At 34.4% G+C, this 18,995-nt stretch overlaps 1 protein-coding gene across 5 annotated transcripts in view; it reads left to right on the top strand.

The window, feature by feature from the left end:
• The window catches only part of Fxr1 (FMR1 autosomal homolog 1), a 68,203-nt gene that overhangs the window by 29,645 nt on the left and 19,563 nt on the right, over window positions 1-18,995 (top strand). For all 5 annotated transcript variants that reach the window (XM_027942102.2, XM_027942105.2, XM_027942101.2 and 2 more), the window contains exons 4-9: window positions 9,463-9,534; window positions 10,104-10,252; window positions 10,474-10,567; window positions 11,014-11,130; window positions 12,628-12,798; window positions 15,369-15,447. In XM_027942102.2, coding sequence (XP_027797903.1) covers window positions 9,463-9,534; window positions 10,104-10,252; window positions 10,474-10,567; window positions 11,014-11,130; window positions 12,628-12,798; window positions 15,369-15,447 — 682 coding nt within the window. The remainder of the gene's footprint in view (window positions 1-9,462; window positions 9,535-10,103; window positions 10,253-10,473; window positions 10,568-11,013; window positions 11,131-12,627; window positions 12,799-15,368; window positions 15,448-18,995) is intronic.

The following is an 18,995-nucleotide window of genomic DNA, read 5'->3' as shown; positions in this document are numbered from 1 at the left end:
TTAAAATTTAAAAAATAATTTGGCTCTGGTAAAATTTGCTACTTTTGTGAATCATGACCAAAAATTTAAGATTTTTTTCTTCACTTAGGAAAATATAAGGAAAACAAAATTTAAGCCACATGTTAGTTATCATCCATGTTTGCTTGTTTTTTTTCCACCATTTGTTAGGAATCTATTTAATGTCCTGGGCCATTTAGAAATTCTGGTTGTTAGTGCTTTCTTTTTTGAACAAGGTAGCTTTTTGAAAACTTACTACCCCTCCCTTTAAATTCAGAGTAGTAAAGTTTAATATATAAAACATGAAATGACAATTATATAAAGCAGAAATTGAATCTATCCAATTTGTGTAGGTGTGCTTGTCACCTGAGTTTAAATCTCATTTTTTAGCTTTTATTGCATTCTCAGTTTTTCCTTTGCATGTGCAGAGTGTATAATTTTTTCAGTTGTGAAAAAATTAGACAGTTAGACACTGGAACTACTATTTTTTTATTTCAGTACCAACAAAATAGTTAATAATATTATGGAATTTTAGTATTTGTCCTTACAAGTTCAGTCGCTGGATCAAAAGCCATGCATATTGAAGTTTTTGGTCGATAGTCTTCTCATTTTTTTTGGTGTTGGGAATCAAACCAGGGCCACGTGCTTGCAGGGCATGAGCCTCAGCTCTTTATTTTTCAAGGTTGAGGAATTGGGTCCTGCTGTGTTGTTACTCAGGCTGGCCCCATCCTCCTTTAGTCAGGCAATCCCCCTGTGAGCATCTGAAGAAGGTACGATTTACGGTGTATCCCACTGCATTTGTCCATGAAGTTTTTGTTGTTATTTTTTAATTTAAAGGAAGAGAGCAGGAATTTTATTAAAAGGGAAAGAAAAGGACTTGGATTCCTGGCTCCTGGCACTGGGAGAGGGGCAAGAATGCTCCTGTGGGTTTTTTTTTTTTTTTTTAATGGTGCTAGGGAGTAAACTGGGGTGGGGGGTGGTACTTGACCACTGAGCCACATCTCTGGCCCTAGAGCACCTCGCCATTGCTGAGGCTGGTCTTGAACTCCTGATTCTCCTCTCCTAGCCTCCTGAGCCCCTGGGATTAAAAGTGTGTGCTCACCATGTAGTTTTCTTTTCTTTTTTTTAAGAGAGAGAGAGAGAGAGAACTTTTTTAATATTTATTTTTTAGTTTTCGGCGGACACAGCATCTTTGTATGTGGTGCTGAGGATTGAACTCTGGCCACACGCATGCCAGGCGAGCGTGCTACCGCTTGAGCCACGTCCCCAGCCCCCCATGTAGTTTTCTATATAGGAAATCTTTTTGAAAATTTTCCCTCTGTGGTACTGAGGATTGAATGGGGGTGGAGTGGGAGCCTACCACTGACCTACATTTCCGGCCCTTTTTGTTTGTTTGTTTACTTTTGGTACCTTGACTTAAACCAAGGGATACTTTTGCTACATTCACAGCTCTCTATTTTTTATTGTGAGTCAGGGTCTCACAATGTTGCTTAGGGCCTCACTACATTACTGAGGCTGGCCTCGAACTTGTAGTCCAGTCCTCCTGTCTCAGCCTCCTGGGTTGCTTGGATTACAAGTGTTTGCCACTGTGACTGGTTTATTTTTGTTTTGAGAAAATGCTTGGTAAGTTGCCAGGTTCTTGAACTTGTGATCTTCTTGCTGAACCTCCCAAGTTGCTGTGGTATAGGCACGCACCACTGAGCCCAGCTCCCTTTCTCTTGTATATATCTTAGAATTTTACTACTATTATACCAGTTTAACACTTTTTCTTTTTTTTTTGTCCACTTCCCTTATCAGTCCACGATAACATTGAAAGCACTAGAAGACAAGAATAGATTTATGTAGGTAACACAAATTTCTATTTGAGAGTCTTGGTTATGAAATATTTTTGCTATATACACAGTAGTTTTTTCAATCCTTCTGGAATTTTGTTCAATAGCAGAGGTAAGCTGATATGTAGAAGAGATACATAAGGCTGGGTGGTGGGGAGGCACCCAGCAAGCAGAGTTTTCATGCTTTTCTCTGAGTGTATATCAGTACATCAGTGTGTACTAACCTGGAAGCTCCACCAATGTGGTGGTTCTTTTTTTTTTTGTAGAAGGATTGAACCCAGAGGTGCTTAACCACTGAGTCACACCCTCAGCCCTTTTTATTTTTCATTTTGAGAAAGGGTCTTGCTTAGTTGCTTAGGGCCTTTCTTAGTTGCTTAGGCTGGCTTTTAATTTGTGATTCTCCTGTCTCAGCCTCCCAAGTAGCTGGGATTACAGGCCTGTGCCACCTTGCCTGGCTCCACTAACCTGCTTTTTAAGCAGATTATTTCTGGCTAACATAATAGTCTGTATTCTCTTCTAAATTCTGAATATGTCACTGGTTGTAGTATTTCCTGTGAACCCCCTAATCTGGGCATGCTTCAAGTCTCAATCAAAATATCAAAAGTTGTTGCATTTTGTATATTTTAAATCACTTCTAGTATGGCAGAAGTGTAAATATTTGTTATACTGTGTTTAGTGGATGATAAAGAATGACTTTTATTTTTCTGAATACTTCTGCAACTTTTGGTAGCTTGAATCCTCAGATATCAAGTATTGACTATATTAGCTAATGTCATATACATTGAAGGTATGGAAGTTGAAACCCAATTTAAGTTTCAAATATTATTTTCTAATATTTGCTACGTTGTTTGGCCAGTTTCATGATGAGCTCACAGCTTGTTCTTTTGCAGCTCTAGAAATCTGTCTTCTCCACGAAGGGATAAATGCCTTTGATTTGGCTGTTAGTAATAAATTCTAGGACAAAAATGATCCAGGAGAACTCTTTCTTTTCCCTGCCTCCCCTCTTTGTTTTCTTTCCTTTTGGTGGTGGGGATTGAACCCAGGGACTCTTTACCCCACTAAGTTATATTCCCAGCCCTTTTTAATTTTACTTTTTTTTTTTTGGTATGGGAGATGGAACTCTCAGGGGTGCTTAGCTACAGAGCCAGCCACCACCTCCCACCCCCGCTTTTTTAAAGTATTGGAGATTAAACTCAGGGGCACTTAATGACTGAGCTATATCCCAGCTGAAGCTTGCCTGGAACTTGTGTCCTCCTGCGTCAGCTTCATTGGGATTATAGGGGTGTGTGACATTGAGCCTTGCTGGAGAGCTTTCTTTTGAGTTCTCCAGGAGTTGCTTGAGTTGTCTGTTCCTGAATATTGATCATTTCATATGATTTACTCCAAAGTACTTAAAAAATAAGTTGGCTGCTTGAATACTAGGTTTTGTCTCTCTGTGGCCTTTTATGAAACTTATATGAAGTTAGAGCATGTTAAATCAGTGTCATGGTCTGCTAGTGACATAAATAAGGTTCACTCTGTTTCATAGTAGAAAGTTGATTTTCCTGGAGCCAGATTGACCAAACTGTATTTTTCTATTGTGTACTGCTAGGAACATGTAACAATGAATGACTTATGTCTTAAATTATGATGTACCAATTAAAAATTGATTTCCTAAAGGTCTAAAATGCAAATGTTTCTTTTAAAATCTAATTAATAGCTTTTTATTTGACTTCAAAATGGGGGCATGTTTTTTAAAAAAAATCTTTATTATAAACATTTAATGTCTTATTAAATTTTTAACTATTGGTTCAGTGATTGTTTTTAAATTTTTTTTTCGTACCAGGGATTGAACCCAGGGGTGCTTAACCCCTGGGCCACCTCCCCAGCCCTTTTATTTTTTAGTTTTAGACACGGTCTCAACTAAGTTGCTGAAGCTGACTTTGAACTTGTGATCCTCATGCCTCAGCCTCCCAAGTTCCTGGGAATATAGTAGTGCACCACTGTGCCTGACTTAGTGATTGATTTTTGTTGACCAATGATAGTTGAGAAAATATGTGCAGTTTATAAAATTGAAGTACTGGGAAAATAAAGAGTTCTTTTGATTCATATATATATATATATATATATATATATATATATATATGGTTATTGGAAGGATGGTCAAATCCCTCCTCTTCACATGACTTCACATGTGACATGTTTTGCTTTTTATTGTAGATACTTGCCTTGTTCAGCAAATAACACACAACAGATAACGTTACATACTAAAACTTACATCTCAAGCTGTATATCATTTTATAAGGTTTTCTATTTTTGGTTTAGCATATTTTAAAGTAAAAATAATTTGGTTTTAAATTTTAAGGTTTTCTGATTTACTATAATAATGGGCTTGTTATTATGTATGACATGCCTTTCTACTTTCAGCTGTGGTAGATTGTGAGGCATTAAGGTCTAGACATATTTTCATTAAAAAGTATCTTGAGACATTAAGATAATCTTGAGAAATTAGAAAAAAACAGGAATGAAAATCATTTAATATGGGTGTGGTGGTGTATGTTTGTAATCCTTGTGGCTGGGGAGGCTGAGGCAGGATATTGCAAGTTCAAAGCCAGCTTCAGCAACTTAGAACCCTAAGCAACTTGGTAAGACTTTGTTTCAATTAAAAAAATCTTAAAATAGGACATAGCTGTATCATAACTTTTTAATGTTTTATTTATATAAAAATAAAATGTGCATGTATGGTATACCATCAAAAGATAGGGAGTTTGATTTTCATAGCCAACATGAAGTTTTTAGCTGTTTTAATTTAGTCTTTTCATAATACCAAGGCCATTGTTAGCCTTACTGCTTGGCAGATGCTCACACATGGAGGAAGAGCATATATATTCTTGATTATTTTTCTGTTTTGACATACTGCCAGTTTCTGGGGGCATAATATTGTCAAGAAAGTTGTTATGAAACTTATTTTTTAAAAACGTATCAGCCGTAATGTCAATGAGTTACTGTCATGTAGGTAGATAAATTGATAATAGTATATTCTGAATATTATTAAGCTTGCTTTTCTTTTTTTTTCTTTTCCCCTGCTACTGGGGTTTGAAGCCAGGGCTTATAATATTGTAGGTAAGTGCTCTATCACGGAGCTATATCCCCAGCCCTTTTTATTTTATTTTGAGACAGGGTCTCGCTAAGTTGCCCAGGCTGGCCTTGAACTTGTGATCCTCCTGCCTCAGCCTCCTGAGTCGCTGGGATTACAGGCGAGTTGCTGGATTACAGGCATGTACCACCTTGCCTGGCCTAAGCTTGCTTTTCTTATGTGCATTTTCTAGTTCTTTGTGGATTGTAATGATTTAAAATGGCAGATACGTAGGAACAGTACTCATGTTTCATATGTTGGAAAATGGGTCTTTGTGATGAAGCATTCAGTTTTATAGTTTATTATTATTTGTAAAATTTCTTAGGAAGTCTGTTTTAGAGTAAAGTGTATATAAAGTTAGGGTATGGAAAAATGTTAAAAATTATGGTGTTCTATCTTTATTTGGTATTTCAAAAGGCATAGTCAAACTTGAATGAAAAATTAACTTTAGGGATTCAGATAGGCTTACCAAAATCAATAATGGTTGCATGCTTGAATTTAGAGATTATTTTATAACAAAGTTGGAAGAACTAGGGCTCATTTAGTGAAAAGATCCTAAAACTAGTGTTTTGAGATTTCATCCTTCCCATTTCTGTCTTTCAATAATGAAACATGGTAGTCTTTACTGAGTTCTATTTGGTTTTAGGTTTCTTACAGTCACTCCTTTATTTCTGTTCCATTTTAAACACTTTCGGTTTGAAGAGACTTTAGGATGTTAGAAATGATAGGAATTGCTTTCAAGGGTTAGTTTGAGTTAAGTGAAATATGAGAATGGGAATTTCTATTCCTGTTCACAAATCCATTCAGTAATCAATATTAGTGACATAGTACAGTAGGCTACAATTATAATATTTGGTTATTAAAGAGATTTTTCTTTTTGGGGGAGGAGTACTGAGGAATGAATTCAGGAGCACTCAATTACACTTGATTTATATCTCCAGTGATTTGACTCCATACTACTAAATTGGAGCCAAATCAATAGTGGTGTTACTTAGGTTCAGGGACTTAGATTTTGTTGCCTCTCTCTTTTAGAACTAAAGTTATTAATGATGCTTACAGACATGCATAAATTAGGTAGAAAACTGAATCCAGGTCCCCTTCCCCCTTTTAAATTTTAGGGTGGTGCTGGGATTGATTCCAGGGATTTCATGCCCATTAGGCAAGGGCATGTCCATGGAGCTGCACCCCTAGCTTGGTGAATACATCATTTTAATATTTAGTGAGAATTAAAGCCACCAGCCACTTGAAAATAGTTTTTCTTCCGTAAACACGCTACATATGAATTAAGTTTCTATAAGGTAAGCTTTGAATGGAAATAGAATAAAAGAGGTTTAAGTAATTTAATATTATCATTTTAGCAAATCTAGCTTGAGGTGCCCAACCACTGAAGTGTAGTGAAGTTCATATTAATAAAATATAAAATGTAATTCTGTTTTTGATTCCATATTCCTTGTTTTGATGATACGTAAACCTAAAATGGATAAAATTCTCTCAGTATAGCTAATTACTCATCAGCTGTTATTTGTGATTCTAAAACTCAGTACGTCTTGTAAATATTGATATCACATTTCAAATATTTTTCTGAAAAGATCTGTTGTGGTTGGGCACTGTCTATATGCCTGTAATTCTAGTGACTATAGGAAGGCTGAGGCAGTAGTGTCTCAAGGTCAAGGCCATCCTCATCAACTTGGGACCTGTGAGACCCTCTCAGATTTCAAAAGGGTGGGAGTATGTGGCTCAGTGGTAGAGTGCTCCTGAGTTTAAGCCTCAGTAGTACAAGGGAAAGTACTATAATAAAGATCTATTGTTGTTACTTCTCATTTTCTAGTTCATTTTACATTCGGATTATCAGAATGCAATACTTGAAAAATAGTTTGAAACAGTGTGGGTTCCAATTTTATCAAAGATTACGACCATTTTTTTGTGTGCTTATAATTATGGCATATTTTTGTATTTATCCAATTGGATTGACTAAGCCTTTAAAAATTTTATATTCAGCATCTGTCATTCTAGTCAACTTAAAGACTGCCTTTGGCATTTTTCTACTTAAGTAATTTTTGGTGCACAAGAATACTATCCTGTATTCTGGAAAAGAGCATGTTCCAACTCCTTATCAGATAAATATTTCATGTGATTAAGTTCCAGTTGAGTGTTTAAATGAATGAGAATATTACCTTTCTTTTTTTGTTCCTAGAAATAAGCTGTTTGAGGACATTTATCTAGGATGCTGTCATGTGAAGACTTCATAGTCTGCGACATTATGCTTTATAATTTCACATTCATCAATAGAATCTAGAGTGCTGCTGTTTTTTTGCCTTCTGGTTCCTATAGTAATTGTGAAGGGTCTTCCTGTGTAAATTTTCTTTTTAACTATGGATAGAAAATAATAAATTCCAAATTCTCTACTGTTCACAAATAATAGAAAGCAGCAGTGTTTGGTGCTTTCTTAAAAGAGATGGGATACTTGAGGCTATGCAATAAGGAAAACTGATAGATGGCGGTAATAATTTCCGTGTGATATCCTTTTAGGTGTTGCCATCATTCTTAAGAAATCTTTAAAAAAAACTGGGGTCCAACTTGGTAGTGTACTAGCTTAGCAGGCCCAAGCACCAATAAATAATAAAAGCTGAGACTAATCAATGATGATGAAAAAATAAAATATTTCAAGATAGAGGGAAACTAAGATTGTTAGATTTATTCATTTTGGGGGGAGGGGCACCAGTGATTGAACCCAGGAGTGCTTAACCACTGAGTCACATCCCCAAACTATTTTTTTTTTTTTTTTGAGGTAGCCTCAGCAACTTAGCAAGGCCCTATCTTTGAACTTGTGATCCTCCTGACTCAGTCTTCTGATCTGCTGGGTTTACAGTTGTGCATCACCATACCTGGCTCTACTTAGATTTATTGTAAAAGGGTCCAGTATATAACATCAAATTAGAAGGTGGAATGAGTTTTATTCAGTTAAAATTTGTGGAAGATCTCTAAGAAACAGTAAAAGTGATGAAATATACATTAATTAGATCTTCTCAAGATAAATTAATGTGCTAAAATTGAGTTTACAGATCCTGATTGTAACATTGGTCTTCCTGTTTTTTTCACCCCATAGTTGCCTCGCCACCCTCTCCCATCATGTGATACTATAAAAGTTGATCTTTAATAGTGTGTCTTTACTAGGAATTGAACCTGGGGTGGCCTACTCCTCAGCCACTATATTTTGAGACAGAATCCTTCTAAGTTACTGAGGCTAGCCTTGATCTTGATCCTCCTTCCTGAGCCTTCTCAATTACTGGAATTACAGACTAGAGCCACCAGTTCCCAACTGATTGTTATTAGATTTTGTTTTATTCATTTTCTATTCTAGTATTCCCACTACTTCAAGGTGTCTTTTTTTAACTGAGGCTATAATCCAGGGCCACTTTATCATTGAACTACAAACCTCAAATTTGCAATCCTCCTGCTTTGGCTTCCTGAGTTATGTGGATTACATGTTGTGCGCCACCACACCCAACTGATCATGATTAGGTTTTGTCTTAATTCATTTACTGTGCCATTATTCCCACTACTTAAACTATTTTTAAAATGATGTTGATAGGATTTCAGGCTTTCCATAAGGTTTATTTGCATGTTTGGGTATTGATACCATTTGTAGACTTCCCCTAACGACTTCTGCATAGGCAGTCCTAGGTCCTGTAATCAAGATATTTGTGGCACACTGCTTTGTTGTTTCTTTCCAGCCAACCACTTGTGTATATTGAAAATACATCATGCAGGGTTCTGTATCATAAGGAGAATGATAAGCTACTGATTGGCAGAAGAGATATTTTCTATTGTATGTTGTTTATAAGAATAACAGGCAATGTTGCTGGGTGGGACTGCTTTCAATCCTATTACTGTTAAAAAACCAAAACAATAAACAGAAAATGTCTGTGCACACGAAGATGCGGCGTGTGCGCTCGTGCGCACACACACACACACACACGCACACACAACCAAAAATAACCTAAAAAACCCCACAATACCAAAACTGCTGATGTTAACATTTAACATTTATAAAGAATATAATATCTGTATAGTTGGCTAAATGGACTAAAAGAGTAATTTTTTGTATTTCAGCTCAATCATTTTAATGTTTGGCTTGGGTTCAAAGGATCTAAATGTCATGTGTAAATATATTTAAAATGGGGTTTATCATTTTTGAAAACAGCTTTTCATTTTGATGAATAATGGTGACACAGACTGTAGGACCTGTAATTTTCTTTCTACCTTGTAAGAAGCATTTCTTTAAAGTAATGTTTATATTTAGTAAGTCCAAGAAACCAGATTACCCAAAAAAGTATTCAGGCTTATTTTTGAAGCAAAATTTAAGTGTACTTAATACTTTTTTAAAGTTCATTTAGTATACCAATTTCGATGACATTTTCTTTGTTTTAGTATTTGCAATATATAACAAGCCATTTTATAATGTTGAAATCTTTTGGGATGAATGGATAAACACATTTCCCCCACTATACTTCTCAGGTATATTCAAGAGCAAATGACCAAGAACCATGTGGATGGTGGTTGGCTAAAGTTCGGATGATGAAAGGAGAAGTAAGTGATGTTGACACTTGTTTCTTGATTGTTTTCAAGAAAAAATCTCAGCTCTTGATTTCTATAAATTTTATTCTAGCATTCAATTTTTTTAATATTAATTTTTTTGGTTGTAGGTGCATACAGTACCTTTATTTTATTTATTTTTATGTGGTGCTGAGGATCAAACCCAGGGCCTCACACGTGCTAGGCAATTGCTCTACCACTGAGTCACAACCCCAGCCCTCCAGCATTCAGTTTTATGCCTAAAAGCCTACCTTAAAAATAGTTGATCTGACATTTCAAAAATTCATTAGACAGTTAATTTTTTGTTTGTGTTCTATGTTGGCAAACACCAAAGCTGCTTTCCAGAGGCACACCTCAAGCCTGTAAAGAACACCAAAGTTCTTATTTGTAAAAATTTATAATCTAGTTAAGGCAAATTAGATTGATACAACTAAAATGGGTTTAGTATTTATGCTAGAAGGAGAAGAGTTTATTGGTTAAGCTGAGCAAGGTAATTATAATTTCATTTAGAGTTCATTATTTTTGTTCAGAAGGGATTTTTAAAGTATTTTGATGTCTTTTAGTTTTATGTCATTGAATATGCTGCTTGTGATGCCACTTACAATGAAATAGTGACATTTGAACGTCTTCGGCCTGTCAATCAGAATAAAACTGTCAAAAAAAATACGTTCTTCAAGTGCACAGTTGATGTTCCTGAGGATTTGAGAGAGGCGTGAGTAATTTTACTATTGGACTGCTTTGTGAGGGGTTTTTTTTTTTTTTTCTGCAGAACAGTATTTTTTTTTCTCAGTCAAAACCTTCTGATGGGAAGCCTTTTTAATAAACAAGATTTTAATGGGAGATGTCAAAATGAAATATTAAGTTTGCATTATAACCCTTCCCTAAATTTAATCTGTTATTGAAATCATAATATCTGAATTAATTTCTCTCTAGGTGTGCTAATGAAAATGCACATAAAGATTTTAAAAAAGCAGTAGGAGCATGCAGAATTTTTTACCATCCAGAAACCACGCAGCTAATGATACTGGTAAGATAATAACATATTTTAAGGTAGCTAATTAATGACTTGCATAGATCTTATTAATTAGATATTTTGAAAATAAAAGCTTAAGGTAAACATGTATAGTGAATTTATTAAAACAGTGTAAGAATTTTGGCAGCTGTAAAGTGTTAATTCCTTTTGATCTTTTCTGGTGTCAGGGAAACAAAAAATTGATAATATGACATTTTTAAAATTGTAAAATTTTTAATGTGTTATATTCTGGATTTCCCTCCTACCCAAACTTACTCTGATAGCAGATAATTTAGAAAGGAAAGTAAGATTATTTAAGAAAAGGGGGGTGTTACCTAACTTAGGGGAGGAAGGAGTGTCAAAAGTGTAATAGATGAAATTAAAGAAGATAGTATGTGTAGATTTGTGTTTGTGTTATCTTGAAAAACAATTAAACTTTTGAGTGATTAATTTGTTTATAGTCCGCCAGTGAAGCAACTGTGAAGAGAGTAAATATTTTAAGTGACATGCATCTGCGAAGTATTCGTACAAAGTTGATGCTAATGTCCAGAAATGAAGAGGCCACTAAGCATTTAGAAGTAAGTGAGTTTCTGATTCATAGTGGGGGAGGGAGGGGGAGCATGGGAGGAATGGAGGAACTCTAGATAGGCAGAGGGGATAGGATGGGAAGGGAGGGGGGCTTGTGGGGTTAGTAATGATGGCGGAATGTGATGGATATTATTATCCAAAGCATATGTATAAAGACATGAATTGGTGTGAATATACTTTGTATACAACCTGAGATAGGAAAAATTGTGCTTTATTTGTGTAATAATTGTAATGCATTCTGCTATCACATAAATAAAAAAATTAATAAAAAAGAAAATAAATTTTTCACTATTGTTTATAAAGTAGAAGTATGTTTATTTTTGTGTACCTTTATTTTTATAAGTATGCTTTTCACCTTCTGTGGCCTGTTTTATGCCTAATATCTGGAGGTCATAGAAGAAGGACTCTTCTATTTTATCAAACTTTCTTTTGCTAAATGCCTCTTGATTATTTTGTTGTGGCTGAGATACTAGTTGTCAAAAGAGCTTAGAGACTAAACTAGGGTTGCTGAATTACTGTATTGCTAGTTCTCTGTCTTTACCCCTACTACTTTTTTTTTTCTTTTAAACTACCCTTTCCCTGTCAGTCATGACACACTTGTTGAGTAACTTAGATCAGTTTCATAACTCATGTAGGATATGAGGATTAGGTGAAGGAAATTACATTACACGCAGTATCCTCCTTCCCCATAGGCATGTAATTTATTAATATTAAGCCTGTTGTGTCTGCACTATCTCAAGATTCTTTCTTTTCTCATTTTTTTCACTACTATTCTTGCTCTTCCCCTTTCCCTCACCCTTCCCACCTCTGAACACTTGTACAAACATTACAACCCCCCCCCCCCCACACACACACACTCGTGATTGAACCCAGTAATAAAGTTGGAGGCTAATCTCAACAACTTAGTGGGACCCTGACTCAAATTGAATAATAGAAGGTGTTGGGGATGTAGCTCAGTGGTAAAGTGCACCTGGCTTGAGTTTCTGGTACTATAAATAAATAAATAGTGTACAAATAGTCTAGTCAAAACATGTTTTTGCTTCCATTTTTTGTGACACCAAATGAGTTTCTTTTAAGCAATTGAAATTTGGCCTAAATTTTCTCTCTAGGCTCTTACAACCAACCAAACCATCTTCTTCCCTCCTTCCTTTCAGTCTATTTATTTTTTGTTTAGTGGTTTTTTTTTTTTTTTTTAAATACAGATCTCACTAAGTTACTTAACGGCTTGGCTAATTTGCTCAGGCTGTCCTTGAACTTGACTTATTTCACTTATCAAAGTAATGTTCTTAAAGTTCATCCTTGTGTATGTCGGAATTTCATTTCTTTTAAGGTTAAAAGGTACTGTATTTTATGTACATTTTGTTTATCCATTTATTGGTTGTTCTCCACCTCCTGACTATTTTGAATAATGCTGTGAGCCTGAGTGTATAAAAACTGTTTTGTGTTTGATTTCTTGTAAGAAATTCTAATTTTTTTGTTTTTACTAGTGCACGAAACAACTTGCAGCAGCATTTCATGAAGAATTTGTTGTGAGAGAAGATTTAATGGGACTGGCAATAGGTACACATGGTAGTAATATACAACAAGCTAGGAAGGTTCCTGGAGTTACCGCCATTGAACTAGATGAAGATACTGGAACATTTAGAATCTATGGAGAAGTAAGTTATCTCTTCCTGCCTGAGCTTTTACTTTACAGCATATTAACAAACCTATTGTTTATATAAATAAGTTGTTGATGGGCCTTTTATTATTTATTTATTTGTATGTGGTGCTGAGAATCAAACCCAGTGTCTCACATATGCCGGGCAAGTGCTCTACCACTGAGCCACAACTTTAGCCCTGTTTAATTATATTTTATCTGTACTTTTCATTTGTCAAAGCACTTTTTAAGGTTAAATTTATGCATTTAGAAGCAATTACTATAGTAATCATTATTTAAGAAGGTGAATTGAGGGGGCTTGCCAAGAATTGTGAGGCATAGGGTTTGATCCCCAGCACCACATTAAAGGAAGTTATTCTGTTTATCTACAACTAAAAATATTTTTTAAAAAATAGAAGTTGATTTTATAAGATTTATTGGATAATAAATGAGTAGCATTTTCAGGTTTTCCTTAACTGCTTTTCAGTTTCTTTTTTATGCTCATTACAAATAATTTATCAAAAAATAAAAAAATTTCTTTTGTGGAGGTGCTTGGAATCAAGCCCAGGGCCTTGTGTGTCTTAGGCAAGCACATTACCATTGAGTTGTTTCCCTAGCTCAGACATTCAAATACTGTTTTCAGCGCTTTCTGTATGTCAGGCACTGGTAATAGTAAATAGCATATGATACAAATATCATTATATAACTTGAATTTGGATAGTAATTTGTCACTTGTTAACTGTGACATTTAAAAGGATAGAAATTAGTAGATATTTAAAAATATGTACCTAATAGAATCAAAACCAGTATCTCACAGTGAGATTATCTTTAAAATTTGAGTAAATGGATTTTATTAATTGATGAAATTTCAAGCCTTTCATTTCAGCTCATTTTGTATAATTCTGTCAAGATGCTTCGTTTTTATTTTTGAAATCTTTGAAAATGAATAGTGTGACATAGTCATTAAGAAGATAGGCTTTAGAGCCATACTCTGTGGGTTCGAATCCTGTCTTTACCATTTAGAATGGGCTTAAGACAAGTCACTTAAGTTCCTCGAATAAGTGTCTCTCTATAAAATGATGATGATGATGATGATATATAATGCTATTTACCTTTGTAATTTATTTTGGTGCTGCTGGGAATTGAGCCCAGGACCTTCAGTGCTAGTTAAGCACTCTACCACTGTGCTACATTCCTGTTTTTTTAAAGAATTAAGTGTGTGGGGTTTTTTTTTTTTTTAATGTTTAATTTTGTTTTGGTACTAGGAATTGAACCCAGTGGCACTTAACCACAGAACTACGTCCTAGCCCTTTTTATTTTGAAATAGGGTTTGGGTAAACTGCTGAGGCTGGTCTTGAACTTGGAATCCTGCCTCAGTTTCCTGAGTCACCTGGATTACCCAGTGTGTCCCACTATGCCTGGCTTCATATGGTTTATTTTATTTTATTATTGTGTTTGGTATCAGGGATTGAATCCAAGTGGCTTAACCCCTAAGCCACATTTTGAGTCAGTTTTATTTTTAATTTTGTGTCAGGGTCTCTTGTAAATGGGATTGTAGATGTGCACCACTATGTCTCACTGCATATAGTTGATGGTGGAGTGAGCACACAATACATTTGAGCTGTGGTCATTAAAAAACAAATATTAAAAGAGGAAGTAACTACAAAAAATAGAGGTGCATACCTGTAATTCTAGGGATTTAGGAGGGTGAGGCAGGATTACAAGTTTGAGGCCAGTTTTAGTAACTTAGCAAGGTTATAAACAACTTAATGAGATCGTATCTCAAAAAAATGAAGAGGCTTTGCATGTAGTCCAGTGGTAAAGCTCCTGGATTCAATTCCTAGTATTCCCAGACAAGGAGGAAGTAACTTTTATTGCAATGTGTGAAATCTCTTAAAGACATCTTCCCTTCCAGTTTATTAAAATTACACCATTAAAAACTTAGAGGGTTTTGTAATCTTATTATTAGGTACTTCTAAAAATGTGTCTCTCCAAAAACTTTTAAAATCACATACCCTCCCTGTTCCTGGTACTAGGGATTGAACCCAGTAGTGCTCTGTGCCACTGAGTTACATCTCTTTAAATATTGAGGCGCAGGGTCTGAATAAGTTGACTAGTCTGGCCTTGACCTTGTCATTCTGCTGCCTCCAGCGTTCCCAGTCACAAGGATTACAGGTGTGCATCATACCTGCATTAAGATTATTTCTAATGTTGAGCCTAAACAAAAAATAGAGAGTCTTAGAAAAATTAAAACATTATTATTTTAAACACACACCTGGAGAAATGCATCATGTGAGTATGTTTAGGATTGGGTTAAAATTTGGCTGCTTAGTAGCTGCACAATAGAAGTATTGTTAATATTGTCAGCATGTAAAATGGGACCTTAGAAATGCCTTGCCTTTTTAGGTTTTAGTAGTATATCGGGTTTTTTTTTTTTTAAGTACTTTGTGTAAATTACTTACACACTTCACTGGCCTCACCAGAATCTCTTAGTACAGCATAATTCAGAATTTTCTTTTTGTCTTATTTTTGTTTAGGATTATGTGCTGCTTCAAGACCCTAACAAAACTTTATTTTTCCCACATTTAGAGTGCTGATGCTGTTAAAAAGGCTAGAGGTTTCTTGGAATTTGTGGAGGATTTTATTCAGGTTCCTAGGAATCTTGTTGGTAGGTACTTCTAATAAATGTTAAAAAGTTAAATATTACTTATAGTGAATTAATTGAAATCATTCTTGTAGTCTGATTACATTATTCTACTTATAGCAATGTGGAATAACTAGATAGCAAAATTTATTTAATTATTGATTGTTTCTTGTCATTGTCAAATGTTAAAAAGTAAAAATGTCTTTTTTCTCTACAGTGTGACCTGATAATAGTTCCCACAATTTTTGTTAACAGTTTGTCATTAATAGTTTTTCTGTTCATCCTTGGGGCTCTTTCCTATTCTTGATTTCATGTGTTTTTATCATTCATATGTGCACCAGAATGGTTACATTACTTTTTGAGAATTGGTTGCGACTGATTTTTTTGTTTAGTACAGAAGAGAAAAGTAACTGTGGAATAAGAATAGAGTAATAAACTTACTCACAGTAGGTCCTGAATTTAATAATAAGTTATGTTAAAGGCATATGTTGAGTCATGGACAGGAGAGAAAGAAGGTGATGATAATATGAAGGGAGGTTTCACTATTAAGGACTTATCACCTTTAATGAAAATCATTTTACCCATGGTTTATAAGTTAAAGTGACAAAATATTTGGGTTTAAAGTTATGGATAAATTAGCAGTGTAGTTCAGGGGGAAGTTAGTTAATGGCTGTGATTAATAATATGTCATTTGTCTTCGCTATGTCTTTTTAAGTGCCATTTTATGGCAAATGGGATGGATTTGGTTATGTGTTAAGTACTTAGGGATTTTCCTAAATAATGTAAAATGAAGCACCAACATAATGTGGAATAATTTAGTGGTAAGGAAATGTTTTATTTCTTCATTGTCTCTATACTTTTGAGCATAACTAATTAGTTTTAGCCTTTTGTGCTCTGTTTACATGACTCCATTCAGTCATTAGGAATTTCTTAGCTCTAGTTGTTTTGTTAATTTCTGTAGTACAATCAAAAATAGTAAGAATTTTAAAACACTTTCATTCTTAAATGTTATTTTTGTCCATTATACTTACTCAAGAACCAATATACTGCAGAAAAATAGTTTATAACATAGAATTTGTTTTTTGTTTCAACAATTAGTTATGTAAGAAGATTCTTAATTCTGCTTAATGTCAAACATTTGAAATAGGTATGTCATAATGCCACTTGATAAGCTCTGCTTAAGCAATTCTTGGAGTATCAGTGGTTAATAAAGACTGAAAAGCTGCAGAGATGAGATACTAAAATTGAATAAAAGCTTGAAGAACTTTGTATAATTTTAATAAATATTGATACAAAATGTTATCAAATGATAATTGTTGAATGAAATCACCCTGGCAAACTGCTTTTGAAAAACTTACGTACTTTTTTAGTCATTTAAATCACACTAAATCATGAAATTATTGGTATTTTTGGGTGTTAACATTATGATAGCTTCTTTGTAAGACATGATGATTTAACTATAGTAAGGTTTTCTCATTTGTAAAAACAAATTAATGGTAGGGGTTGGGAAAGGGAATCAGTTTTTTTCCCCCCAGTTCAATTCTGAGATAGTCTTGGTCCAATAAAGTTTGTGGTATTGGTAATTATGAATATAAATTCCTAGTATTTCAAAAATAAGGAAATGGGATATATTTGTGATGCTCTAATTCTTTTCTTTATTCATATATCAATAAAGTTACGTTAGTTTATTATGTCTCTGTTTTCTTCCCCTATCCTGTCTTGGTTAGCTCCAGTTATGTATGGATTGTGTTCTCTTAAGGACATACATATTAATTACAACTTCCTTCACAGGAAGTGCAAATGGGGATTTGCATTTGTTTCCGTTGGTGAAACACTGAAGAATAGTATAAACATTTCTGTTGGTTGTCATGTATAATAATACTACTATCGTTCCCTCAAGTATTTCATGGGTGAAACAGTCTTGAAAAAACAGTGCATTCTTTGAAAAAAAAAAAATAGTGCATTCTTTGTCCAAGTAAATAGAAAAAGAGGACTGATTGATAAACGAGATTGAGGACCACTTGGTGGATAAGTTCCAGAGAGGATTCCTTTACCCATTTAGGTTCTCAGAATTCTAGAATTTGACTCCCCCTACCCCCAGTTCCTAAATCAAAACAAAATACTGTGTCCATATTGGACCGAAAGCCCTTTACTTCTTAGAAGCCTTCCTTTAATCACTTTACTCTATCCCTTTGAACATTTATATTCAATGCTAAATTTATACTATAGGTCTGCTTCAGTTTGTCAATTTGCTCTGGAATTATATTATGGAAATGATCATTTAAAATATTGTCAGTCTCTGGTGGGACTATATAAAACTTGCAGGTAGGTCCCTGCCAAGGACCCCAGAAGAATGATGGATGTTTACTCACCACTGGTATAATTCATAAGAAGGAAGAACAAAGATTGTGATTCTGGGGGGAGGGATAATGTTCTTTTAACCTGGTTTTTGTTTTTCGAATAGATAATTTGCTTATTTTTAGCAGGGTCAAGGATGAAGTTGCTGCTTGAGCCTCACTGTGTTAACATGAAGGTTGCTTTTATGTGCTGCTGCTAGGGCTTCTCTGAAGACTTACATCATGTGAATTCCCTATCCTATTCCCTCTCTCTCTCTCTCTCACTTTTTTTTTATTCTGTTGCTGCTGCTTTTAATTTTAGGGTTACAGGGAAGAAAGTTAAGAGTAGGGAAAAGAGCGAGAAAATCCATTATAGTTAAGCTTTTCCTGTGTTGACCAGTTTGTTTTCATTGTTCCTCATTTGTTCTTCAGTGGAAATTGTTCTTTCAAGGATGCAATGGGAAAACTTAACATTTTAACTTCTTTCTACCAAAATGCAGCTAAGATTTTTTGTGAAAATAAATTGTTAAAAAATATAAATGGGGATGTGCACTTGATTAAAAAATATGGGGTTGCTCTTAACTTTATATGGGATATACATCTGTTCCATATAGTGAAGGTTACCAAAATATTTACTTTTTACTAGGTAGTACTACCTGGTGTTGCTTTATTATTATTATTATTTTTTTGTGTTAATCTTTATAACTAGATAGTAAGTTCTTGGGGAAGGAGTCTTCACATCCCCCTTTGTGTTTCTCATGTCATTATTGTATGTTCAATAATTGCTGGTTGACAGACTGATAATGATAAGTCAACTATGGAAAAGGTAAATAATTTGAATTTTATGTCATTTTACTATATTTCATACCTAGCAAGGTAGGAGGAATATTGTATACATGTTATGTATTTTTATATAAAAACTATGAAGTACTCGATTTAAAATGTAGTACTTGTTAAATGTGAATATTTTATGGAAGAGAATGTTCATTTTAAAGCGATATTCGAGGCAGCTATGTTGTGGACAAACAACCTTAAAAATAAAGGCAAAATTTCATAATTTGATAGTTTTGAACAAACTAATATGCTTAATGCCAAATTAAAATAGTTTTCTCTTTGCTTTTATGTAAGTTTTGAAATGGGTTAGAGTTGATTGATATTTTTGAGAGTGAAAAATCATATTATTTTAAAAAGTCTGAAAATTGCTTACGCATGACCAGCATTGTCAATCTCAGTTAA

This window comes from Marmota flaviventris, chromosome 8, assembly GCF_047511675.1.
Source record: "Marmota flaviventris isolate mMarFla1 chromosome 8, mMarFla1.hap1, whole genome shotgun sequence".
Taxonomy (NCBI): domain Eukaryota; kingdom Metazoa; phylum Chordata; class Mammalia; order Rodentia; family Sciuridae; genus Marmota; species Marmota flaviventris.
Note: the sequence above shows the minus strand (reverse complement) of the source record. Positions and strands in the feature narration are given on the sequence as shown.